Here is a 27,031-nt window from a genome sequence, read left to right as displayed (position 1 = left end):
CAGTATAGGTTAAGGTGGCCATTTGGTCCTGTTTTACACTGAACTATCCTGTCTTTCAATCCTTCTTCCCCTGTCTGTTTCTGAATGAGGAAGGGATTGCAAAAGTCCTGTTTTTCAGTTCATTGGTGGAAATGCGTGTCAGTCATTTGGCCTTGTGATTCTGTTGGCTTTCCCTAGAAGGTAGGGCAAGGGTTCTGAGCCAGAGAGGAAGGAAGATGGCTTTTTTGTGTGGTGGCCCTGCCCCTTGCTGCTGATTGGTCAAGGGGCCCAGTGCCCCACGCAGTAAAATGCACAGTCTGCTATTTTACTTTACCCCGACTGCTGATTGGCTGAGGAGATGGCAGCCTGGCGGCTCACTGCTGATTGACTGGTTCCCCCTCATGCACACTCAACAAAGGATGTCCTGTATTCTGGAGGTGCATCAGTGGCTACCCTAGTATAGATTCAAACTAACTCAATGAAGTGCAGATCATCAAATCAAACTGGCAACTATACTTTAATGACAGTTTTCAAAATAATAGTTCGATACTGTTTATATTTTTTTGTCAGTCCGCTTCTGATGCCAGTTTGCAGTGGCTGTAGATCAGGGGTAGGCAACGTTTTTTGGCCGGAGTGCCAAAAAACCCCCATAAGGCCTACCCTGGAAGGTGCCAGAGTGCCAGCATGCCAGAAAAACAAAGTGAGGGCAAAGGATACATGGCAGGATGCCCTGCTTCCTCGGCCCCTGCCCCCTAGGCTGGGCTCCATGGCTATCAGCAGCTACCCAGAACCTGGGCTAGCTGTAAACATCTGCCTCTCTGTCCTGGCCCTAGCTGCCTCCCAGACCCGGCCCTGGGCTCCAGGGAGGCAGCACATACCAGCAGTGCTCCCCACTGTGCTGCCCTTGCCACAGCTTCTGCAAAGCAGCATTGGAACCTGGTGCGGCAGGGGGTGCAGAAAGCTGCCTGCTCCCAACTCCCTGCTGCCCTGCCACACTTCCCCTGTGTGCACAGGAGCAGCGTGGGCAGCAATGCAGGGTTGTGCCCCTAGCTGCTGCCCCTACCTGCAGAGGAAGTGTGGCAGGACAGCGGGGAGCTGGGAGCAGGCAGCTTTCTGCGTCCCCCGCTGTGTCCTGCCATGCCGGGTTCCAACGCTGCTCTGCAGAAGTGGTGATGGCAACATAGTGGGGAGCATTGCCAGTATGTACTGCCTCCCCGGAGCCCAGGGATGGGTCTGGGGCTAGGAGGCAGCTGGGGCCAGGGCTGGGGTGGAGAGGCAGCAGATGTTTGCAGCTGGCCCAGGTTCTGGGTAGCTGCTAATAGCCATGGAGCCTGGGCTGCTTGCAGCAGGGCTTCCATGGGAGCAGCCTGGGCTCTGTGGCTATCAGCAGCTATCCAGACCCTGGGCCAGCTGCAGCCGGGAGGCTACAGACAGCTGCTGCCCTCCAGCCTCAGCCCCAGCTGTCTCCCAGCCCCAGGCTCTGGGAAGGCAGTGGGTGCTGACACCACGCCCGTTGGGGCTGGGGGCAGGGAGGCAGCAGCTGTTTGTGGTCTCCCGGCTGCAGCCAGCCCCGGCTCTGGGTAGCTGCTGATAGTCATGGAGCCCAGGCTGCTCCCAGCAGGGCTTGCAGCATCCAAGCTGCCTGCTGGGAGCAGCCCAGGCTCCCGGCTGGCAGCAGCTACCCAGAGCCGGAGCCAGCTGCAGCCAGGAGGCCACAAACAGTACTGTTCTACAGTTCCTTCTTTTTCCAGCTAGTGTGCTTCAGCGGGATTTCTAATGGGAGGGAGAGGTAGAAGAGAAAAAAGGTGATGGTTCATTATTATTATTTTTTTTTTTTTTAAGCAAAACCTTATTAGGGAGATTAGATTTTGTTATTACTAATAGGGAGACTTTGTCTCAACATCCCTGTGAAATTGGTAAAGGTATTAGACTGTGTATTTGAATATATGGAAACTGTGTGCATGTATGAAGTGAGTGTGCATGTATGAAGTGAATAAGTCTGAATAAAAACCCATCAGCCTGAGAGAAGAGAAGCTATACACCTGTCAGAGCTAGAAAGGAAACTATTTTTGTGCTGTGGAAGTTGGACATTTCCTTTTTTATTTTTGTTTTTTTCTTGTCTTGTTAAGATAAACTCTAAGAATTTTTTTAGGAGGAATTTCATTCTTGTTCTGCAGATATTAAATAGGCTCATTTTCATGCAGACATGAGTTCATACCTTTCAATAGGTACTTAAAAGAAACTCACTTTATTTGCAATTGAGAGATGAGATTTACTTGCCTTTATGAGTAGTTCAGTTCAATGTACAACCAACATTAATATAGACATAAAGATGAAGGAAGGTAGTGCTTATTTCTTAAGTACTGTGCTAAATTTTTTGGCTGGCTGCAAATTCTTGCTTTGAGATTCCCTAATAGAAAGAAGTACAAAATATTACTCTTACAACCCACCAAAAAATGTTTTGCCATTATCTTTTAAATTGAAGAACGTGCCTGTACCTTTTAGGTACCTGTATTAGGAAATCTTAGTTCTGTGTAAGTGAGTAAGAAGAGAAACTCCTGTGGGCATCCATCTGAGATTATGGATTGAACTCACCCAGAATTTGCCACCTTCCAATCCAAGCACAAGGCACACTTCTTTTCTCTAGCACACGTATATGGCAACATACATATTTTAAATAAATAAAATAACCTATCCAAACAAGATGCATGCTCTTTCTCTTCAGTGAGAGGACAAGAGAACAAGTTAATGACAGATGTTAGTCATCTCTTTGTGCAGTGGTGCTCCATCTTCTAGCCCTGGAGGCTGGACAAGGGGCATGGAGTCAGTTAGTGGGCCGGGATCCTGTGCAGTGTTGGCACGTGGGGTCCGTCTGTTGGTGTGATACAGCATGCTTTCCTGGCCCTGCATGCTAGCCTGATCCCACACACGTGTCAAATCCTACATGTTGATGTGTTCAAGCATGTAGGGCCAAGGAATTGGGCCTGCAGCGGTTCCCACAGGTCTAGAAATTTGGTAGTAGAGGAGCAGCTACCACTGCTCTCCTAATGCCAAATGTCCAGTTTTGTGGGGAGCCCCACAATTCAGATGAGATGACTCTACAGGCCAGTTCTGACCTGCAGTGTAGAGGCTGAACATCACTGTCTTAATGCAATACTAGATGGTGCTCTGCTGCTACAGTAATGAGTACAGTACAAGAGCCTGGAGCAGGATGTTCAGTATGTGGTTTAGCACAAGATTTGGCAATGTAAGGCCATTGGAGCTGATCTGTAGAACCAGGGGCTTTACCTGTACCATGCTGTCATTGGGCGGCAAAGGAGATTTGTTATTTGCAAGTTGGTGCTGTTGTGGCCAGGCACCAAAGGGCCCCACTCCAGCTGGGCAGTGGGGGTTTTGTGTGTTAGTGTGGCCATTTTTTGAGGGGAAGTGGCAGCAGTAATGTGGGAGCATCAGCCTGCCTAGGACCTGAGCTGGGTTGATCCTGTCCATGCTTCCAAAGCCTTGCCTACCACTAGTTTAGTACAGTTCCTGGAGTCAGTGGAGGACTACCCATATATTCTTTTTTGGCTTTTTAAATCAAGCAAAAAGTTGTTTCCATTTCCCTAAGCAACTATTTCTCAGTGGCAACACCTCAAGGGTCCAGACAGGGATCGGGGCTCTGTTGTGCTTGTAGATGTACAATTCTATCATAAAGGCAGTCTGAGATTGTGAGCCCTTTGGGGCAGAATCATGAGACTCAGCAGGGAAATCAGATAAATGAGGGATGGGGCAGAGGGAGGATGAGCTAGAGTCAAAACAAGTGGGTTTTACCCCATCTAGCAATTGTCTTGGCTTATTGCCTGCCTGTCTTCTGTCTGATACTGTTCTGCAGCCATAATGACAGAAATAAGTTTAAAAGCCTTTTAAAAAAACCCAGAAGGGATGAGGAGCTACAAATTCTTCCCAAACCTTTGACTGCTGAAAATGCTGCACTTTTTCTTTATAAAGAAGTGCAGAATTGAAGAAGACATAATCAATAGTGTTTTGACTAACTTAAAGAAGCTGAAATCATTGGTAGAGCAGCAGCAGCTTTTTGTGAGTCACTAATTGTCAAGTTGAAAGATAGGGCAAGGCTAATCCATAAAAGCTTTTCCTGATATTTACCCAGTGTTCCCAAATCTCATGATAAGTCTTGTGATGTTTGCTGTTCTTAAAGCCCTGACTCCTAGAGTCAGTTATCTTGCAGGGTGCATTTAGGCCTCCTATGGGCAAGATGGAAAACCCTGATTTACGTACATAAACATGCAATATAACAGGGGTAGGCAACTTTTTTTGGCCAGAGTGCCGAAAAAACCACAATGTTTACATTGGAAAATGCTGGAGTGCCGGCATGCCAGAAAAACAAAACAAGGGCAGGGGGGTACATGGCAGGATGCACTGCATATTACTATAGCTAATAATAATAAATTTTGCCTTTTTATGGTAAATACTAGATTTGGTGACAATAGATAAAATGTTGGATGCTGCCTCTGATCTTGTGTATTAGTTTTGTGTGGATCACCCCTGCCCCCCAGCCCTGCCAGAGGGGCCCCCAGCTGCCAGGGCTATGGGGCCAGGTACCCAGGTCCACAGCTCCCTTCTCCCAACAGATGGCAGTGGCTGCTGCAGCAGGAGCTGGCTCCACCACTGCTGCTACCTGCCGTCGTGGTGGGTTCAGGTGGGGGGTGGGGCTGGCTCCTAGTGGCAGCATGCACTTCTGGGGGGCAGGGGGCCCGCACCCCCAAATCTGTGTAAGGGGCAGGGTGGGTATGCGCTGTGAGCTCATGCTCCCCACCATGCTGCCCTCCCCCACCACCTCTGCAGAGCAGTATGGAACCTGGCACGGCATAGTGGGGAGGTACATGAAAGCTGCCTGCTGCGCTGAGCTACCCGTTGCCCTGGCCACACTGCCCCACACTGTGCTTCTGGCCCTGCTGCCCTCCCGTGTGCCCTCCAGAGCACAGAGTGGCAGAACACATAGGGGCTGCACAGGGAAGCTGCCTGCCACCGCAAGCTCCGTGCTGTGCTGGTCACACTTACCCTGTGTGCATGGGGGCAGCGTGGGCAGCAGTGCAGGGTTGTGCCCCTTGCTGCTGCACCTGCGTGCAGGGAAATTGTGGCCAGGGCAGTGGGGACCTCAGAGCAGCAGGCAGTTTTCATGCACCTCCTTGCTGTGCCCTTCAGCGTTCTACATGCTGCTTTGCAGGGGCAGCAGGGTGGGGAGCATTGCTGTCATGTGCTGCCTCCCCAGAGCCTGGGCCTGGGAGGCAGCAGCTATTAGCAGCCTCCCACCTGCAGCTGGCCCAGGCTCCAGGGTAGCTCCTGCCAGCCATAGTGCCCTGTCTGCTTGCAGCAGGGCTTGTATCCTCCCAGCCATCTGCTGGGATCAGCCCAGGTTCCATGGTTAGCAGTGGCATGCCAAGCAAAATGGCCTTGCGTGCCATGCTCAGCACAGGTGCTGGGGGTTGCCGACCCCTGCAATATAGTCTAATTATTTCTAAACCTAATGATTTGGAGTCAGGGAGTACACGTTTTTTAATATTTAGGCTAGGCGGTAGCATTCACTTTAAATTCTCTAGTGTGTTTTTTGTTGTTGTTGTTGTTTTTTGTTTTTAACAGCTTTTGGTAGACACAGTCTATTTTATAGGAATCACTTATTTTTAGTTTTGTAAAGGAAAATGGAGACCTTGAGGCCTGCTAACAATCCACTGAGTTGTGAAATTTATGTATGGGGGGAAGGGAGCTGTTTATTTGTTTTTTTCCTTTGTAAACACTGCTAACTAAAATATAAATATAATAACATTTTACTCTAAGCTTTGGCTGTATTTTCAATTTTTTTTATATTTACAGGATTTCCAAACTCTTTGATATGGCTGAAACTTCTTAAAGGTGGCTATTTTGAATAGCACATGTCTGTCTGTATCTGTTTGTTTTAAACTCAAAGGCCATAATTGTCTTAATGTGCTTTTTTGTATACCACCGATAATTTTGTTCTAAGTTGATTCTAATCCCAAATACATAAGAACTGGTGTGTTTGTGTATATCTTTAAAATAAGGAACCAACTCTCAAAGCCTAACTTTTGAAATGTTTCTCAGTTTTCCAGGCTCCAGTTGTCTTTGCCAAATTGTAGTCCAAATTTTTTTTGCCCAGTTAGAAGTTCCTCAATTTAGTGGTTACAGAAATGCTGACAGACCTGATTGGTATATGATTGTGTGCATTAGTTTCAAGCATTCAATTCATTTTTTTCCTTTTAAGGTCAGTCTTTCATTACGTTATTGTAAACAGCAGTGCTTGAAATGATCAACACTTTTTTTTTTTTTCCTTCCTTCCTTCCTTCCTCCCCCACAAATGACTCTCATTTCCTAAAGACATTGACTGTAATACAATTCATTTTGTCAGGTTTGTTGCTTATCAAAAGGGATATATATTTAATGGCTCCATTAATGCTACCTTGGTGTACTTTTTTTAATACTCCCCAAAGGGCCTTGTTATTCTTCTCTCTTTTATTGGTGGTCACTAATAATTGCCAATCTAACTTAAACAGCTCCTGTAAGCTTATGCAAACTGACCGCATATTTATCTTTTCCACTAAAGATGAAACATCTATTAAAAAATTAAGGGCAAGTGTTTCTTTCAGGCATAGATTTCCCCTGCAAAAAAAGCCTTGAGCTGTTGCTAATACTGGCTGCTGTGGACTTTTTCCTCCCCACCCCCTTGTAGCTACTAGCTGCCAGTATAAATGAGTTTGCTTATACTAATGGTGCTGTTCTTGTCTTGAAAGCCTTCAATTGTTCAGCTTGGTCTAATGTATGGTTAATATCTGAGTGCTGCCCCTATGCAGTGTCACACTACAGAAATGAACATATTGCACGCAACTTTGTCCGTTCTCCCCTTTCTCACCACCCACCCCCAACACTCGTGAATGCATGCTTGGACTTTTTAAAATGGGTGGTTTCTCTGTTGACTAATCATACCAGACACTTCATAAAATAAAAAAAGAATTTTCGAAGTGTATGTGTATTGCCAGAGCTGTGCAGCAGTGTCAGTGTTTCACTGATAGCTGGATGGAAGAAGGCCAAATCCCAGGGTAGTCTGACTTCAAATAAATGGAGGTGGGGCTTATGGCAGAAAGTGGGTGTTACCCTCACTCAGACATGCCCCTTGACAGCTGTGCTACTAATGTTTGATGTTACTGTTAAACCGTTTTAACATCCAGTTCCTTCAGGGGTGCACCGATAGAGATTTTTGGGACTGATTTACCAGTAGCCAATTTTTAAGGAGGCATATTGGCTGATACCATTCTGATTTCCGAGACCAGCCCAGCGGCTTGAAGAGCTGTGCCCAGCTGGCAAGTCTGTGGTGGGGGGTGCAGATCAAGGCCCCTGCAGTGAAAGGGAGGGAGGGAGTGGGGCTGGGACAAGCACTGCCTAACTGAGATGGGGTAGGGTTAGGGACAGAGCCACAGCTTGTCTAGAGGGAGGTGGGGGGCAGCTCCTGCTGCTGTGCATCCTCCGGGAGGGCACGGGGGGGCATGTGCCCCTGGATCTGTACAGGGTAGGGTAGGCTGGGGCCAAGGCTATGCCAGGCTCTTCCTGGCTGTGGGGGGGAGGCTGGACTGGGCTGCACTCAGGGTGAGCGGTGGCACTGGGTGGGGGCTACTGGGAGGGGGGGCTGCAGCCACCTGAAATTTCACTGTAGCCCCCTGCCAACCACCCCTCCCAGCACCGCTGCCAGTGCCCACCCCAAGTGTAGCTCAGCCCAGACCCTGCTGGGAAGAGCCTTGTGCTACCTCAGCCTGCCCCACCCCATGCGGATCCAGGGGCACTCCCACCTCCCTATGCCCTGTCGGACAAGTGTCTGGGAGCTGCCAGATGAGCAGCTCCCAGACAAGTGGTGCTCAGGGCAGGAGCCACCCCCCTCTTCCCACACCCCACGAACAAGCCACAGCTCCATCCTGCACTTGCCCCAGTCCCACTCCCTCCCTCACTGGGGGGCCTTGATCGCCCCCCACAATGCCCCTTCCACCACAACAGACTTACCAGCTACACACAGTTCTCCAAGCTGCCGGGCTGTGCTCCTCACCACCTACGTGCTGTGCTGCAGCTGCGTGCATGCACGGGTCATTTATCGGCCAAAGTATTGGCCATATCAGGCCAATTTCTGATGCAATTTTCTTTATATCGGTGCTGATCTGATATCGAATCAGTGTACCTCTAGTGACAGTTATAGTCTCTGAAGTGAGGTTTGGTCCTAGCCTGTTGGACCAGTAAACTTTCTAGAGGCTGTGGAAGGATGCCACCTCCTTAGAATGACTCCATGAAAGAAAGATAGTGTAAAAATGAAGGAACAAGTAAGTGGCAGTCCTAAATTGAAGGTGAGCGGGATGGGCGATCCTAGCTTCGTCTCCCTTCTGTACTCGCCTGCCACGACTTGGATTTGAAAGAAAATTGAGGAGATCTGTGGTCTTTTCAATGCTAGAGATTAATAAACGCCACCCAGGTGTTATATGCTCATGGTGTTGGTACAGTAACTGTAGCCTTGCCAGTTACTTCATTAGCGAAGCCCTCCAGTGCTGCCAAGCAGTTCATCCAGTACTGGATACTTTCTGGCTACAATGCAGTGCTCAGAGTTCTGAGCACTAATTATCTTTATTAGCAAGGCACATTCCCCGCATCTCTCGTGTAAGTGTCATACTGGGATCAGTCCCAGTTGCTTCCCTGCATCCCACATTGCTGCCTCTGGCAGTGTTGCCCCGCTGGGATTGGGCTCCTTTTGCCCATCCATTGTCTTTCACCCATGGGATGCCTCGTTCTCTCCGTGATCCCCTGCCGCATGACTCTGTCAAGCCTCGGCTCCTACCACACTCTCCAGAGCCACCAGAATCTCACAGTACATAGCTTGCCCTGAATGGACTCTCTTCATCTAGGGTCCTGTAGTCTTGGCATCTCTTCCCAGTTGCCAGGTCAGTTCCTTGTATTCTTTGCCATCTGGGGCTCCAAATGCCTCTTGCTGTCTCCTTGTGCCCAAAGGCAAAAGGTATATGCCCCGCCACTGGATTTATACAAGTCTTGGCAGACTAATCACCCAGCTCTGCTTTGGGTGTGTGATTTTTTTCCGCCCCCTCCCCCCCCCCCCCCGGCAGAGTGCATGGTCGAGTAAGTCATGCCCAATCCTGTTTTAGTAACAGGGCTCCTGCCTGAGCCCCTGTTACAGTGAACAAAATACCATATTTACTTGCATATCACATGCACCTTCCATCCCCCCCTCCCCAAATCAGCAGTCCAAAATTGGGGTATTATCTTAAGTGAGGCAGCTAAATTGCTGTAGTAGAAAAAAGGCAGAATAAAGTAAAGAGGCACTGTGACTCATGGCTGTCACTTTTTTCCCTGGGGCTGCAAAGACTGGGGGCAGAGTCCAGTGCTAAGCTTCTTACAGCTGTTGGTGAGGCAGTAGCTTTTGGGTAAAGAGCCACTGAGCTGGCTGAGGGTGAGTGAGCTGCTACATCCAGTCTGTAGCATCTTAATGAGGCTTGTGGTGTCAAATCAACATTTTATTTACAGGAACTTTTTATAAAGAATCATTTACAGACCTTATGAAGAGAGGCTGAGAGCCCTGGGACTCTTCAGCGTGGAAAAGTGCAGGCTCAGGGGTGAGTTGGTGGCCACCTATAAGTTTATCAGGGGTGGTTACCAGGATATGGGAGAACATCTGTTCACGAGAGCACCCCAAGGGATGACAAGGGTGAACGGTCATAAACTCCTCCATGACCATTTCAGGCTGGACATAACGAAGAACTTCTTTACTGTCCAAGCCCCAAAGGCTTGGAATAGATTGTTGCCGGAGGTGGTTCAAGCACCTACTCTGAATACCTTCAAGAGATGTCTGGATGTTCATCTTGCTGGGATCCTATGACCCCTGCTGACTTCCTGCCCCTGGGACAGGGGGCTGGACTTGATGATCTTCTGAGGTCCCTTCCAGCCCTAATGTCTATGGAATCTACAGTAAAAACAAGTCTTCCTACTGCCTTTGCAAAGATCTGGGGCCCAACCGTGTTGCTGCCCTGCTATACCCAGAAGTTCCTGCTGTCTTATTTCCTGGACACTGTGTTTCCAGGAAAATGTACTGTCATGGGTACAACCCAGATGGCAAGGGTCAGGGTCCAGAAGCTAAGAGTCAGTAATACCATAAGTCCAAAAGAGAAAGTCAAGGATTGCAATACCAGCTGCCAGTTGAAGTTTGATATATCATACCAGGGATCAAGTGGGTCCATGGTCAAGGCCAGGCCAGGGGTCAGGAGCCAGAGAATCCAATATAGAGGATGGGGTAAGCATGAGCCAAGGTACTTGAGGTCCTAGACTGGAGGCAGGGCAGAAGGGTCTGAGATGGAGGCAAGATGGGAGTAAGGCACGGATTCAGAACAAGAAAATCCAAGATGGGAGCAGAAGTTACAATGGTCAGGCAAGGAGATCCACACTATGGATACTAAGTATTGTTGCAAGGACAAGACCCTGCAGGTAGCAGGAAGGTTTTATAGCCTTCCCATCAGGGGCTTGTGACCTCCATTAGTCCTCTTGGGTCACGTGATCTCCTGTTAGGAACCTTATGGGAGGGCCAAGACTGAGCTGCAACAGGTTTGTGGCTAGTGAGGTGATGCTGCAGCTTGGTCCTCTACTTGCAGATTCCATAGATTGGGGTATGAATCTCAGGGACCCTGGCACTGACTTTGTCACACAATCAGCATTAATGCTGGAAAACTGATTTCTGCATTCTGCCTCCAAAAAACAAGGTGCATATGCTATTTGGGAACATGTGGTATGCAGGAAAATATGGCATTTGAGGATTCGGTTGCACTGATCTGACACTTTGACTGTATTTTGGAAGTGAAACTCCTTGGCTGTTGAGTGAAAAAGGATGCAGTTTTTGGGATGGGTGTTTTGTATGTTGTTATTTATTCAGTTGTAGGGACAGACTTTTGTCTAACCGTGTAGCTATGTACAACACAATATGTTAGTTCTTAAGTCAGGAAAGAGGAAGTCTGAGGTGACAGAATGGCTGTAACTTCTCTGGACCTCTTCTGAAATGTGAGTCTAAAAATTAGGCTATTCCTATTCCCCCTGTTAGTCCTGAAGAGGCAGCATAGCATGAAGACGCTTCCATATACTAATTTTTCCTGTCTAATTCCTGCTTCTGTCTCCTCATCCCTCACCTCTGTTCCGTATCTCCAATGAATCCTAAGCTGTGTTTGCACTGTGAACCTTCTGTTGGCAGCAGGGCTGGACATAGGCATGGGTAAACTGGATAGCCACCCAAGGCCTGTACAGAAAGGGGGCCTGAAAATGGGAGGGGGGTGTTTGTTTGTTTGTTTTCCATTGTTTGCTTTTTATTATTATCATTATCTCTGGCCAAGGGGACCTGATACTAAAAGTTCATCCAGGGATGCCAGAAGTGTAGGTATGGTGCTGGCTGGCAGATGGCAACCACCACAGGCAAGTCCCCAGAGTGCATGTACTAGTGCAGAGCTTCTGGCATCTGCTGGGCCCAAGTAGGTCTGCTTCACCTGGGCTAGGGACAGAAGTTGCACATAAATGGGTTTAAGTCATCAGAAACTGATTTTAAACCTGTAACAGAATTGAAGCTCACTGCATGTAAACTTGTTTCAAAATGGCTGAAACTGGTTTAAGATGAACCTGGTTGAATGTAGTATCAGACTTAAGTAGAGGTGCGATACATTAGTCCCATATTGGATCAGCACTGGTTATAGGGAAAATTGAAAGCATCGAAATCGACTTTTTTTTGCTTGTTGTGGCCAATTTTTAAATGACCTGTGCATGCACACAGCTACAGCATGCATGGAGCCAAGAGCACAGCCCAGCAACTTGGAGAGCAGTGTCGGGCTGGTAAGTCTGGTGTGGGGGGAGGAAAGGGGTGTGAGGGGATGCAGAACGAGGCTCCAATGGGGAGGAACTGGGACAGGTGCTACTCAGGGGGTGGGGGGCAGGTGCCAGACAAAGCCATGAGCAGCTTGTCTGGGGGTGTGTGAGGGCAAGTGGTTCTCTCTCTGCACACACCCCAGGACGTTATGGGGATCACGTGCCCCCAGGTCTGCTCGTGGAGTGAGGCAGGATGCAGCTGTGGGCTGGGGCCAGGGGCTGCATCGGGCTCTTCCCAGCAGGGCCTGAGGCAGGCTGCACTGTGCTCAGGGTGCACAGCAGCAGTGCTGGCAGGGGGAAGTTTGGGAAGCTACAGCAAATTTTGGGGTGGCTGCAGCTCCCTACCCTGCTCCCAGTGCCACCACCACCCATCCCAAGCTCAGCACAGCCTGGCCCAGCCCCTTCTGGGAAGAGCCCAGCTCAGCCCCAGCTTGCAGCTGTATCCTGCCCTGTGTGGTTTTGGGGCACACCCCTCCCCTGTTCTCTCCCAGGGTGCTTGCAGGATGGGAGCTGTACCCACCCCCCCCCCCTCCCCATGCCACCCAGACAAGCTGCAGCTCTGTCCTGTGCCCCACTCCACCCCAGCTGCCCCAGTTCCACTCCCTTCCTTACTGTAAGGGCCTCACTCTGCCTTCCCCTCCCCCCATTCCTACCCTCACCCCTTCCCCCACACCAGACTTACGAGCCTGACACTGGTCTCCAAGCTGCCTGGCTGTATATTGGAATTGGATCATTATCAGCCAATATGGCTTCTTAAAAGCAGCCATTGGTATCAGACTGAATAATCTGTTGGTGCAACCCTAGATTTAACTGATTTTGGTCAAACTGGTTTATAAAACTTCTGTCCCAGACCCCTTCCTAGTTCAAGTTAAATCACGGTCCCCCGGCATGCTTTCCAGCCCTGGCCTGGGCTATGCTGCCTTCTCCAAAGAAGGAGGGTTGGGGAGGGAGTGGGGAAGGCAGGGACTGGTTAAACTGGAAGAGGGGTTAAACCCACCTTCCCCTGAGTACAGAGCTGCCCTGCTGCTAAACTTACTGAAACTTACTGCTGGCGGTGGACTGCAAATCACAGAGGCACCTGGAAGCCAGAGGAGGAAGTGATGAGCAACCCTGCTGAGTCCTGCTGCTGTGATGGTGAACTGCAAATCCAAGAGATCTCGGGGGCAGCAGGAAAAGGAAGGGAACACACAGCCCATTCTCTCTACATGCCAGAGAGCTGTGCTGTAGCACCCCAGAGCTTATGGCCTGAGAGAATACAGGTGGCTGCATTCTGGAATCAAAAGTAAATGTGTGTCCAGTTGTTTCTCAGTTTTTAATCTCTGCAGTTTACACTAACTTGCAAAAACTGAATTGATTCAGCCTCAGGCTTTTTGACTGTCTGTACTTAGCCCTGTTTTGTCAACAAAGTGAAAGGTATACCCTGAGAGAGCTACTGAAATAGACCGTGGTAGTCAGCAGAAGACATGGGTACATCTACATGCTCTGATTTTCAGGTGGTGGCAGAAGCCTTGTATGACTCAGAAAAGCAGCATTAATCTGCCAGCAGAAAAAGGGCGTTCGGCTGCCATAAAGCAGCTTTGTATGGATGCACTTGTGGTTCTGCTTGCAGACCTATATAGCATAGATACAGCCAGAGACAGGCAAGTTCTTCCTACTGCCTAGTAGCCAACAAGTGGAGCACTGAGGACATGACAGTGTTGCTTCTCTCAGTTCTGGTGCCTGCTGCCTTTCTTGTCCATTGCAGCTACAAGAATCGTTTGTAGCAAAAGTCCCATCCAGCTTTTTCATCCTTGAAATGAAGCATTCTGTTAACCAGTAGTAGTTGTATTTACAGATCACTCTCATTGTCATGGTGCCCTGTGACCAGTGGGGTCCCCCAAGGCTCTGTCCTTGGACCTATATTGTTCAACATCTTCAGTAATGATGTGGACATTGGAGTCGGAAGCGGACTGGCCAAGTTCGCTGATGATACCAAACTCTGGGGTAAAACATCCACACCTGAGGACAGGAAGGCAATCCAGGCTGACCTTGACAGGCTCAGGAAATGGGCGGATGAGAACCTGATGGTGTTTAACACTGAAAAATGCAAGGTTCTCCACCTTGGGAGGAAAAACCTGCAGCATCCTTATGGGCTTGGCAATGCTATGCTGGTTAGTACTACAGATGAAAGGGACTTGGGGGTCATGGTTGACCACAAGATGAACACGAGCTTTCAATGTGATGCTGCAGCAAGTAAAGTGAGCAAAACGCTGGCTTGCATCCATAGATGCTTCTCAAGCAAATCCCGGGATGCCATTCAACTGTTGTACTAGGCCTTGGTGAGGCCACAGCTGGAATACTGCATACAGTTTTGGGCTCCACAATTCAAAAAGGATTTGGAGAAGCTTGAGAGTGTTCAGAGAAGAGCCACGCGCATGATCAGAGGTCAGGAAAACAGACCTTATGACGACAGTCTGAGAGCTATGGGACTTTAGCCTGAAAATGTGCAGGCTCAGGGGCAATCTGATAGCTGCCTATAAGTTTATCAGGGGTGTTCACCAGGGTATGGGGGAACAGTTGTTCACCAGAGTACCCCAAGGGATGACAAGGTTGAACGGTTATAAACTCCTGCAGGACAGTTTCAGGCTGGACATAAGGAAGAATTTCTTCACTGTCCAAGGCCCCAAGGTCTGGAATAGCCTGCCATTGAAAGTGGTTCAAGCACCTACACTGAACACCTTCAAGAGTAAACTGGATGCTTATCTTGCTGGGATCCTATGACCCCAGCTGATTTCCTGCCCTTGGGGCGGGGGGCTGGACTTGATGATCTTCCGAGGTCCCTTCCAGCCCTAATGTCTATGAAGCCATTGAAACCAGAATCTTTGGTGTTTTTAGGTGCCAAACTAACAATTCCTACTGAGGCATACATGAATTGAGATTAATTCAGAGACGTATGTCTTGACAGACTTTCACATGATGGGAACAGCTCATTCCTGACAGCAGGGTGATTTACCCCTTGTCAAATTTTTGTTTCTGTTTGAAATCATGTGTATTCTAGAGCTGTGGGAGGAGGAAAGGGGTGGTGGGATAGGATTCCAAGAATGTTGTTAATACTACCAGAATGAATTTAGGGAAAATTGTCGTTCTCTGAAATGGCTGAACTGTTTTACCTGAAATTGTCTGGCTGAATATTTTTGAAGATGTTTGCCATGGAAAATTTTAGCTTGAAAAGTGTCATAAACTTTAAATTCATTGCTTTCTCTTGTAAGACCCAATTTTTAGCTGCTTTTACCTATAAGCCTTGCTTGCTACTTTCACTGCCAGTAATATATACCTCAGCCCCTTCTATAGCCCTCTAATTCTCTTCTTTGTGCTCCCTTTGTGAGTTGCCTAAAATTTGTCATTTTAGGTCTATACAGTTATATCTGACTTTTTTGTCTATATGGATATATGTCATTTTCTAGGCCTATATGGATATATAGGTCTCTGTATCCCGCTTCCACATCATACCTTCTACATGTACTCCACAAACATTTTCCCCCATTCTGCTATAAAGCACAAATTTCCCTCAACTGTTTCTGGTCTTCCTGCTTTGATTGGCTAAAACAAATGATTTTTCCACAATCAGTTAATTAAATTAACTCTTAAAGGGAATCAAGAGAAGTAGAGGGGCAGACACAGGCAAGTCCTAGAAGGACAAGGAAACGAAAATAAAGAAGTCTGCAGAAAAATATTACATTCAATTATTATAGAATCAAAGTCCATGGGGCTTTGTCCGAGATGAAAAGTGTAGGTCATACACCTGAAGCATTCTCCTGGCTGTCTGTAAATATGGAAAGGTAGCACCTAGTTGGTTCATATTTGATTAATGTTTTCAAACCTTTATGCAGCCACTTATTTATTTTATTTATTTATATGGAAAACTGAGGTTCTGGAGTATAGTTCTGGTGGCCATGGAACTGCAAAATACCTGAAACACTATTTATCAGACAGCTGTATTTACCTTAGGAGGCTGGTTTGAATGTTGTGCTGCTTTTGAAATGTCTTAAATGCATGGCTCTATAGTTTTTAGATTTTAAGTATAATATTAACTCTGACTTGTTTTCTGGCTTGTCTTTTGGTTCTTGAATTAAAATGTTCTCTTGAAGTCTTATTTCGCATAAGTTGCTAAAATATTTATAACATTTAAAGTGTTTTTGTTTGTTAACTTCTCATGACCACTCTGGCAGCCTAAGAAAAGTGTCTGTAAAATGCAATGGAAACCTGTTTCAATATTAAGCTACTACTATAAAATACCATTTTAGAATGTGCCTCATGCATTGCACAGCAATCAAAACCAGGGCATTATTACCAGAAAAGTGGGAGAGGCAGTGGAAAGAACAGATTAAAAGTATAAAGGGTTTATAATGGTGAATACCAGCATAGGACACTGGAGGGCATTGCTACTTTTAGGCAGTCTACTGGTTTGGTTTTGAGAGAGATTTAGTAGAAAGCCTTGGTGATGCAAGGAGCTGGGAGAAAGGATTCATCTTAAGACAAAGGACTGATGGGTGTTGAGAGAAAAGAGAGTAGTATCAAGAAAAAAGAAGATTGTTAAGAAGAGATGGCCAGACTAGATGGTGAAGCAAGGGGAGAGGGAGGAGGTGGAAGGAAGAAAGAGAACCTCATGTAAATTAATAAATAACCTTTTCAAACTAAGGGCTTAACTGTCATACTAGACTTAACAACCACAAACCTGAGAATTCCTTGAAAATGTTTTGTTTTAACTGTTCAACAGAATATTGAGGTTTTAATTAGTGAATATTCTTAATTTTAAATATGTCTGTTTGTTTCTCATGGAAAATGTTAAACTTTCAGAGAGAATTTTTTTTTTTTTTTTTTTTACATGAAGTAAAATTCTGCTTAACTGCTGCTGTAGAAAACGGTGATTTTTTTTCCACCATACTTTTAATAGAACATCTCATTGAGAGAGTAAAACAAACAGCTTGGTAGCTCTAGTTTCTACTGGTACAGCAGCATTAAAGTACACATTCCATTTGAAATCTAGTTAGTCATTTTCTTTTTTTCTCTCTTCTTTTCTTTTTTATCTTTTGTTATTTTTTTCTCTCATTCGTCTTTATTGAACAAGTAACTCTTGCCTGTGAAACTAAGGATTTTTTTTAACTTCACTTCTCTGAAATACTCTCACAAACAGCAAATGAAACTCACTGACTGTAGAGAGAATCAGTACAAACTAGAAAGAAAAGATTCTTGATCACCTACACATCTTCAAGTTGGCTACCACAAAGGTTCCAAAAGGACTTGATTTTTATAGAATGGGTGCTCAGTGTTTTCTGAAGATCAAGCCAACTTACAGGGATCCAGTGTATGTATCCAAAACTTATGTGCCCACCTTGAGTCTCACTAGTCATTTTGAAAATATGACTTCTAGTTCATTTGTGGAAATCTAGCTTTGCGTTTGGTTTAAGAAAAAAAAAATTGACCCTGTATCCTGTGCACAAGTTGTTTCTTCCTGATTCTGGCGTAGAGCAATAGTTTTCATGTATACAGTATCTCATGAAACAAAGCATGTTTCAACCTGTGTGGAATGCAGATTCCTTTCTATAAGGCGTGACTCAGTTTTTACAAATGTCTAGGCAGACAGCTGTATCTGAAAATATGATGCATTCAAACCTATGAGTCAATTTCCTCTTAAAATTGTAGCTTCTGTATTTGGTGCCTGTTAGCTTCTGAGGATGGACAGAATTTACAGCTTTTAATAAATCATCTGGTTGGGATTGCCTGAAACCTATTGAAAAAGAATGTGTCTAGGATGTTATTTGTTTGGATTGTTAAATCCTTTAAAATGAAATGGAAAGGGAACAAAATACTGCTCCTCCCTTCCATCCCAATTCAGGGAGTGATATATGCCTTTTGGAAAGATTGAAGGAAACAGATATCAAGCTAACCCTCTCAACCACTATGCTTCTGGGGGAGACTAAAGCTCTCTTTTGTGTGAGCTATGTTTTTTGTTTTTGGTTTTGTTTTTTTTAATCTAGGCATGCTAACTGCTCATTTTAACTTGAAAGTGTGAACAAAGTGGACAGAAATACACTGGATGCGATCACTGACCATTGACTTCTAGCACATATGCATTTTAAGGCAGTAGCATCATACTGTTAATATAATTAATCTTATGTACTTTGCATTATTTGTAGGTGAGTCATGTTTTGAGACCTAGCTGACTTTTTTATGCTTTTCAGAATAACTATTTGGTAGAACAGATTTTTATGTAAGGCAGCTGGAACTGATTGTGGTGAGTCTTAGAAGGGACAAAAATCATCTGATGTCCTGTAGGGATGTAAATGGAAGCAGGAGTGAGGTAATGGTCTGACCACGTACTAAAGGATAAAATGCTATTCCCTCGGTCCCACGCTAAAATAACAGCAAAAGAGGCCTGGGACAGACTAGAGAGAGTACCAGGCAACAAAAATTGCTGAGTGCTGGCAGGGTTAGTTGCAAACACGAACACTCCACAACTGGTTGGTTCCTTATGTGATAGCAATTCTGTCTTATAGGAGTCGGGGATGGATACAGCTAATTTAATTGAAGCTATCAACACTACTCTCAATAGCTTGTCATGAAAGCTTTGAGTTAAATTCTTCTGGGCATTAGGTACCTTGAAAGCTTTTCTTTGAAAACTGGCCAGAAATCGGTTTCATTCAGATGTAGAACTTTGTTCATTTGTAGCATACTGCAAATGAGTCTCAAAGCAAAGATCTTTTTGTGGTTGTCTCTCTCTCTCTCTCAACAACTGTGTTTGCAAGTTCATGCAAGTATTTCATAAAAATAATATCCTTATGCCTTCCAAATCCAGGGGTTCTTCTCACTTGTTTCCTCTCTCTCTTCCTAGTTCATTGCTCCGTTATGGTGGAAATCTGTCCCTTCAGAGTGCCATGAGTGTTCGCTTCAACAGCAATGGAACCCAGCTGCTGGCATTGCGTCGGCGCCTTCCACCAGTCCTCTATGACATTCACTCCCGTCTGCCTGTTTTCCAGTTTGACAACCAGGGTTACTTCAATTCGTGCACTATGAAGAGTTGTTGTTTTGCAGGCGACCGTGACCAGGTAATGGGCATAAAATGCAGCCCAAAGTTTGCATGTTTATTGATCTCTACAACAGTAAGCTTCCTTGACCATTTGAGATTTGACCTCTGTGTCAACTTTCTCTCATTTAGAGGATAATTTTCAGTTTCTGGTATGTGTCAGATTATCTTCAGAATTGCTTAGTATTGAAACTGAGAAAGCTAATGCACTCAAAAGAACAGATTGACTTTTATTAGTAGATGTTTTGGATGGGGAATCCAGAAAAAAGATAACAAAGCTGAGATGGAAATACAAAGCGCCCGAGTGAGGAACTAACAATCGAGGGATGGGGGAGAGGAGGGGAACACGACTAGGTTACATACGATACAATGTTAGCCAACTAACCCCGGGGGTGGGGGGATGTGGGAAGGGGGAGGGGGAGGGTCGGGTCGTGACACTGAGAGGGAAAGGAGATAGATACGCACATACCTGTTACAGTGATGCACAATGTTGGAGGAAGTGGCTCGGAGAAAGCGTCTCAGTCCATAAAGTCCGATCGCGGGGGTCCTCTTCGGGTGGGGCGGGGTCGTCCGTGGCGGTGAAATCCTCTCAACGCGCAGCGAAGCGGGGTGGGGCGGGGGCGGTTCAGCCGGCAGTGTCCTCCGGGTCCGATCCGGCAGCGGCTCGTCTGGAGGGGTCGGTGTACTGGCGGTGGCCCGTGATGTGCTCCACGTAGATGTCGCGGGACCAGCAGATGGTGTCGGACACCATGAGGCAGCGCATCAGCTTGGCGTAGCGGTGGGAAACACTGCAGGCGCGGAGGACGCTCTCGTTGCTGGGGTCCCAGGCTCCGAGTGTCCCCACGATGAGCACGTCCACGGTCACGTCATAGCCGCGGCCCCTCAGGATGTCGGCCAGCGGGGCGTACTTCTCCCGCTTGCGAGCCCGGGCGTCGGTGAAGGCTTGGCAACGGTTCTCGAAGGGGATGGTGACGTCCATGATCACCATCTTCTTGGCCTCGTGGTCCGTGACGATGATGTCGGAGTGCAGCTGGCTCTCGCAGCCTGGTACAGTGCGGTTCACAGAGATTTCCCCCGCCCCGGCCGGGATGGCCCGCACCAGGCAGTCCTGGACGGCATTGTGGCAGAGCTGCCAGGCTCTGGCGTGCGGCTTGCGGCTGCACAGCACGTGGGGGAGGGTCTCCGCTGCGTAGCCGCACCGTTGGCACCTCTTGTCCCAGTGGCCAAAGTGCATGGCCCCGTTCAGAGGCGGGCAGTTGAGGCGGGCGCAGTGGAGGAAGTGCCAGTCTGTGAAGCTCCCGCTGGGCATGAAGTGGTTGCTAGCGTCCCACTTCGAGGTGACGTCGAAGACCTTGCCCTGGTCGGATTTGGCCCTCAGGTCCGTACTTGTTGCGGACGGCGTCCTTCAGGAACCTCTCCAGGAAGGTCCACTTGAAATCAGATCAGTATAGTCTAAAACTTGACTGTTTATTCACAGGAAACATATAAAATGATATGAGAAGTCTACTTAACCAGGTTCAGTTCCATGAATTAGACACTATTACCTATTTAAGAAAAAGGAACTTAACATTTGAAGCTTCCTTGTATTTTGCTGCTATCTAAAACTAGGAGTAACAATCCCAAAAAACCTCCAGGGTGCATCTACACATGGAATTAGTGCGCCTGAATAAATTCCGGTGCAGTTCATGCCAGGGTCAGCTTCTCCCAATGTTGGCTCTGGATTTAGGACCCAGAGACCTTGTTTTGGGGGTGGGGGACCACCCTCAGACTGACCATGACCTTTCCATTCATTAATAGGCAAATTTTATTGATACACAGTGATAACAGAAAAGAAACCATACAAGTATTCTTCTTCCCTCCTGATGACTTCATTCATGGCTATCTCCTGGTTAGTTGTAGCCTTCCAGGTCTTCTCCTAATTTGGTCTGTTCCCCCCAAAACTGGGACTCACCCCTGCCCCCCACCCCGATCTGGGGCCTTGTTGGTGTTACTTATCTTGTGTTATGGAACAGTATGATACATATTCCTTTGATTCCCAGCCTTGTTGTGTTAGACAGTAATGGCATATGCCCCCTCAGTTCTCAGTCTGTGTCCATCCATTGGCCTTGTTATGTTAGCCTGTCTGTCTCCAGGACCATGAAACTGAGACTGAGACACCCAAGCTTCTTGGAAATCAGTTAACCCCTGCTGCCCATCTTGAACCCTTTTAATGCATATAAGTCAATATATTTTATACCTATAAGTCAGTTCTCCCAAAACAGACTTCTAAATGCAATTTCTAATCCAACACCAGGTGCAGCATCATTACATGCGCCTGGGACCGAAGCAGTTAGAGCTGGGGTGCTGTAGCCCCAGGCTGGCAGGGGGATCAGCCCCAGGCTCTGGGTGCCAGGTGATTAGAGGAGCTGACTGGGGCGCAACAGTGTGCTAAAGTGGAGCTGGGCAGCAGCCACCTCCTGCACTTTAGCACCCTCATGCCCCAGCCAACCCCAGTCACTGTCTACATGAGCATTTCAGCAGAGTTAATTACTCTGCCATAAAATAGTACTGTTGGGGACCATACTATCTTAGATCAGAGTTAATTTATTGTGCCCTGATACTGGTGCTTGTGTAGACAGTGATGCTTTACTGCAGAACTAATTAATCAGCTCTGCAGTAAAGTGCACATGTAAATGTGCCTATATTGTAGACTTCTAAGGTTCTTAATATTCTTAGCTAATGCGTTTTGTTTTATAAGTAACAACATTCACTTCCAACTATTGATACCCCAAAATCAGCACAATCTGAAAATTCCCCTCATTGATCATAAATAATCTGCAGTCAGAATTTCTATTATTGCTGTTGGGTGTAAAGCAAAGCCCCTCAGTTAGCAGAGCTTTACAGGATATATTTACCTTCCCATTTTCTTTTTGCCTGGCGAACTAGGTTTGCAGTGCCTGGTCTGTCCATGGGTCAGATCCAGCTGGTGCTCCCAATCTGGCACCCAGGTGGTCACAGTGGGTACCATCTGGCCATGCAGAGGGGCATGCTGGCCCCAATGCAGCCCCACAGGGAAAGGAACTTGACTCGTGCAGAGAGAAAATGGGGCACGGTCAGGCCCTGGAAGGAGGGGGCATGGGCAAGTTCCAGCTTAGCCTCTGGTGGGGGGAGAGAGGGTGAGCCTCTGCTCTAATGGGAGGCAATGGGGCAGGGCCCACCTCTGGAGTGGGGAGGGAGCATGGCCCAGCCCCAACAGGAGGAAAGGGGGCTTGGCCCAACCCTTGGCTCTAAACCAGCCCCATGGGGAGGGAAGAGGGCATGGCCTGACCCTGATCCAGAAGTGGGGAGGCATGGCCCAGCCCTGTAGGGGAAGCGGGTATAGCTTGGCTCTGACCAGCCACTCCATGGAATGGGGTTTGGCAATTTTGGCAGGGGGAGGGTGGCTGTATTAATGGCTACCAGTCCCTCGCTGTCAAATTTTCAGACCCATAGGTGGTCCTGAGGACCAGATGCAGTGGCTCTGCGAGCTGCATTTGGCATGTGAGCTGGAGGTTGAGTACCTCCGGTCTAGAGAAATAGGCATGTTGAATGATTTTTCGTGGCTTCTTTGTAGTCCTGATTGGAGCCTACAGAATCCAGCACCAAAATCCGCCTATAAAATCAGAAGTTTATCTTACGGAATTTGGAAAGGACAAAAACATTTACTGCGGAAACAAATGAACCATTGTTTGGAGGAAAAATTGGCTGCTGGTTTTTTGGGTCTCCAGTGGAGTAATCCTAAAGAAGACGCTAGGCTTTCTCCTCTAGAGGTCAGAGTAGAACTACGTGAACTTTGTAGGACCCAAATGTGAATTTCAGTTTTCATTCTTATGTCTTTCACACCACGTTTTATTTGTGTAGCCCTTATTTTGATGGCAAAATACAGGCATTCTCTGCTGCACCCAAACTGTGCATCAGAAACAGGGATTTTATGCAGCAGTATTTAAAAGCTGTTGTGATGTATCTCTCCACAATATTCACAATGCTAAAAGGTTATTTTGTCCAGGCGAGAAATTTTAAGCATTTTGTACTGTGTGAACTTGGAGGTATAAGAAAAACATTTCCTGTTGAAGTTTAGCACAAGGATGGGTAAGAAGGAACATTCTTCCACACTTTAAGTCTGTCCAAAACCTTTCCAGCACTGCAAATTCTCCTTTTGTTTTTGTTTTGTTTTTGTGTGTTTTTGGTTTTGTTATAATGCGGCTTCTTGAAACCTTTCACTGCCACTCAACCATGAAATGTGTAATTTTAATATGTTGAATATCTTAACTGACTAAACATCAAATATTGTGTTTGTATGTGGTATGTTTAGCCATCTGGAGTAACGGGAATCTAGAGTGACTTAGTGAACTACACAAATATACTCATTAGAATATCAAAGTTAAAGATGCCACAAAGCAATAATTTAACCAGATATGTTTGAAAATATCCCGTGATAAGTTTGGGTATTTGACTAGTCAAAAACATACTTAGTCAATTGGCTGGTCCACTATTGTCAAGTAATGGTCAAATATTTTAAACATTCATTTATTAGAATAATGAAGAGAGAAACTTAAACTTCAGTAGCTTGTTTTCTGTAACTAGCATCAGTACCTAAGTTGGGTTATTTAGAATTTTATTTCACAATAAATTGTAACAATTTTTTATAACTATCAGTTTTAGTTATGTGAACATGTAAATGATATTCAAGACTGAACAGTTCTTCTTTTCCTTGGCTTTTGTCCTGCAACTCTTGACCACAATAAAAAAATTTTAAAAAATGAAACGGGAGGAAAAAAATATATGACAACTCTGAAAGACTAAAGCAGTTTTTAATTTGCGGTTATACTAGGTACGCCGCAGGCCACCTCCGCAAGCATTTTCCTGTTTCCATTTGGAGATGCCTGCAGACAGCAGGTGGCTGGTAGGGGAAGCTTTTTCTATGCTGCTGGTTTTCGTTCTTCCTTCAGCACAGAGTAGCTCTTGCAATCCCACATGGCATAATGGGGGGATGAAGCTGGAGGAGTTTAGGAGAGAGAAGCAAGGCAGGGGCTGCCTGCTCCTAAAAGAAGAGAGAATGTGTGAGTCTGTGTCCTACCCCTGCAGGACTGAGGGGCCAGGCATGCAGTCTTCTTACCTTTGCTAACAGAAGATGTTGCGGGTGGAGGGGAGGGAAGGTATATGCCACTATCTGTGCAAGGGTATTTTTGGCTTAATGGAATATTTTAACACTTTTTGAGTTTAGTCAACTGACTGCCTATTATTTGATCTGTCTGACATTATTTGACAGGATAATTGACCAGTTTGCCAATAAATCCAATTCTTAGGGTCTGCCTTTTGGAAAAGGCATGAGAGATTCAGATGATTTCTACAGCAATTTGTAAGACTGTTTCTGTTCTATTCTGTCTTTGTAATGGTGTTTCTCTTAGTTTTGTTTTCAGTGGTTCTTGATGCAAGTGCATTCTTGAAAGCCAGAAACATTATAGAATTTATCTAAAGAATTCTAGAAATTTGTACCCCTCTTTCTTTCTTCCTGTTGCCTATGACTGCAGTGCAGACATGTACCTATCAAGCTTGTGATTTATCTTATTTATTTAGTCTTAGGATCATAGAAAATTAGGGTTGGAAGGGACCTCAAACGTTCGTCTAGTCTAACCCCCTACTTAAAGCAGGTCCGTCCCCAACTGTATCAGCCCAGCCAAGACTTTGTATAGCCAGGTCTTTAAGACTTCCAGGGATGGAGATTCCACAACCTCTCTGGGTAACCTGCTCCAATGTGCTTACTGTGCTTCTAGTGAGAAAATTCTTCCTAATAGCTAACCTAAACTTCCCTTGCTGCAACTTGGGACCGTTGCTCCTTGTTCTGTCATCTACTAACACTGAGAACAGTCTAGCTCCATCCTGTTTCAAACACTCCTTCAGGTAGTTGAAGGTGGCTATTAAATCCCCCTCAATCTTCTCTTCTCCAGGCTAAGTAAGTCCTGTTCCCTCAGCCTCTCCCCATCAGTCATATGCCCCAGCCCTCTGACCATTTCAGTTGCCCTCCGCTGACCTCTCTCCAATTTGTCCATTTCCTTTCTGTAGTAGGGGGCCTAAAACTGGACACACTACTCCATATGTAGCTTCTCCAGTGCTGAACAGAAAGGAATAATAATTTTCCTTGATTTGCTGGCAGTTCTACTAATGCAGCCCAGTATGCCATTAGTCTTCTTTGCAATGAGGGCATTCTGCTGGCTTATCATTTGATTGTCCACTGTAACCCCCAGGTCCCCTTACATAGTCCCCAGCCAGTCAGTCCCCAGCTTGTACCAGTGCATGGCACTGTTCTGTCCTAAATGCAGGACTTTGCATTTCTTCTTATTGACCTTCATGAGATTTCTTTTGGTCCAGTTCTCAAATTTGTTGAGAGCTCTATGAATCCTAGCCCTACCCTCCAGCATATCTCCTATTCCCTCCAGCTTGGTATCATCTGCAGACTTGCTGAGGGTGCACTCCATCCTATCTTCCAGGTCATTGATGAAGATATTGAACAATACTGGCCCCAGGACTGACCCCTGGGCACTCCAATTGATACCAGCTACCAACTGGACATGGAGTCATTTGAGTACTATCCTCTGAGCCCAATGATCCAGCCAGTTTTCTATCCACTTTACAATCCATTCATCCAACCCATACATCCTTAGCTTGCTTGACAGAATGTCATGGGAGACGATATCAAAAGCCTTGTTAAAGTCGAGGTACATCACATAGACTACTTTTTTTGGAAAAGGACAAATTAAATTTACTAGTTGACAAGTTTATTGAATGTTAGCTCACAGTGGAAGATGTAGATTTCCCTACGTTTATCCCCTTATGATTCATTAATTAGGTTTGGGTTTGTTTTTTGTTTTTTACAGATATCCTTCAGCAGCCATTATAAAGCTCACCCCTGTCAGTCACTTGGTGGCTGTTTGGATCACAACATGCTTGAATCCATGTCCTCTTAAGCTTCGCTGCAGCTGAGGAGGCTTTATCACTGCTTTCTCTCTCAACTCCACATTTATTGGCCTGTTTAGAAGATTTCCTGGGTTCATGTGCACTCCCCTATTATCTCCTGATGGCCCAGCTGTTTTAGGTTCTTCAGACTGGTGCTCCCCATCCCTCAGATCCTCACTAGTACGAACTCACAATTTCCCAGAACTTCCCACATCGTTGCAAGTACTCCAGTTATTTACAGTTCACCTCTTCTAGGTAGTTGAAGTAGAGACTCAGATTTTATAAGACTTGGATTCCAGTGAATACAGTATTTTAAGACTACCCTGAATTTAAGACTTAAGATTCTATACATGGAAAATTTTATAAATGTTATAATTTTCCATGTATAGAATCTAATTCTTGGAGGGTCGTTCATCTTAAATTTTAATCGCTTCCTACTGCTGCAGTGGGGTAAGAAGTGGCAGGGGCAGGTGGGAGAAGGGCAGACAATGCAGGGTCAAATAGTTTCTCCCCTTCCTCCTGTCTCCCTCTGATCAGCACTTGCCCCTATGCTGCATGCCCCCTTTTGCTTGTCCCCCCTCCCCCACAATTTGTCCTACCACAGCATCAGAATGGGCCAGGACCAGGTCAGAGTAGCAGCTGCTGCCTCCCTCCTCATACTCTATTCTAAAACGAGGGGCTTCCCCCCCATGTTAAACAGGGAAAAGAGACTCATCTCGGAATCAAGTAAAATGGTAACAAATCACTTTTTACTTTTAGCTAGCACAGGAAGATGTAGAATCTGGGCAAAATGATGAATCCCTACATGCATACTGTCAATTCCCTTGTTCAGGGCATGACTGGGCAAACCTGTGTCGGTGCTCCAAGTACTGTGCCAGTCCCCTGGTAGGTTTAGTTAACTCCTGAGTTCAGACTTGAAACACTGGGTTCTCCAAAGGAGTCCTCTAGATGAATAAATGTTGTTTTATGGTTTAACCACACTCTGTTGTTAGCTCTGTCCTAGCATCCCATGGGATTTTCCATCTAATATGGAGGTAAAAAGACAAAAGTAAACATAGATAAACCCTG

General features: G+C 46.3%; 2 protein-coding genes across 3 annotated transcripts in view; one reads left to right on the top strand and one right to left on the bottom strand.

Moving 5' to 3' along the window:
- DCAF5 (DDB1 and CUL4 associated factor 5) overlaps positions 1-27,031 on the top strand; it is a 111,966-nt gene that overhangs the window by 42,446 nt on the left and 42,489 nt on the right. For both annotated transcript variants that reach the window (XM_090033217.1, XM_090033219.1), the window contains exon 6: positions 18,800-19,013. In XM_090033217.1, the coding sequence (XP_089889343.1) occupies positions 18,800-19,013 (214 nt within the window). The remainder of the gene's footprint in view (positions 1-18,799; positions 19,014-27,031) is intronic.
- On the bottom strand, positions 19,617-22,089 carry LOC149871779 (uncharacterized). Its single transcript, XM_090034960.1, has one exon. It carries the CDS (start codon positions 20,298-20,300, stop codon positions 19,617-19,619), a length of 684 nt encoding a protein of 227 aa, XP_089891086.1. The 5' UTR covers positions 20,301-22,089.

This window comes from Crocodylus siamensis, chromosome 2 (genome assembly GCF_052110815.1).
Source record: "Crocodylus siamensis isolate JL-2025a chromosome 2, ASM5211081v1, whole genome shotgun sequence".
Taxonomy (NCBI): domain Eukaryota; kingdom Metazoa; phylum Chordata; order Crocodylia; family Crocodylidae; genus Crocodylus; species Crocodylus siamensis.
The sequence above is the reverse complement of the archived record's forward strand: the minus strand, read 5'-3'. Positions and strand labels throughout refer to the sequence as shown.

Coding starts and splice junctions, on each gene's coding strand:
- LOC149871779 (XM_090034960.1), bottom strand. CDS start 20,300: ATGCCCAGCGGGAGCTTCACAGACTGGCACTTCCTCCACTGCGCCCGC.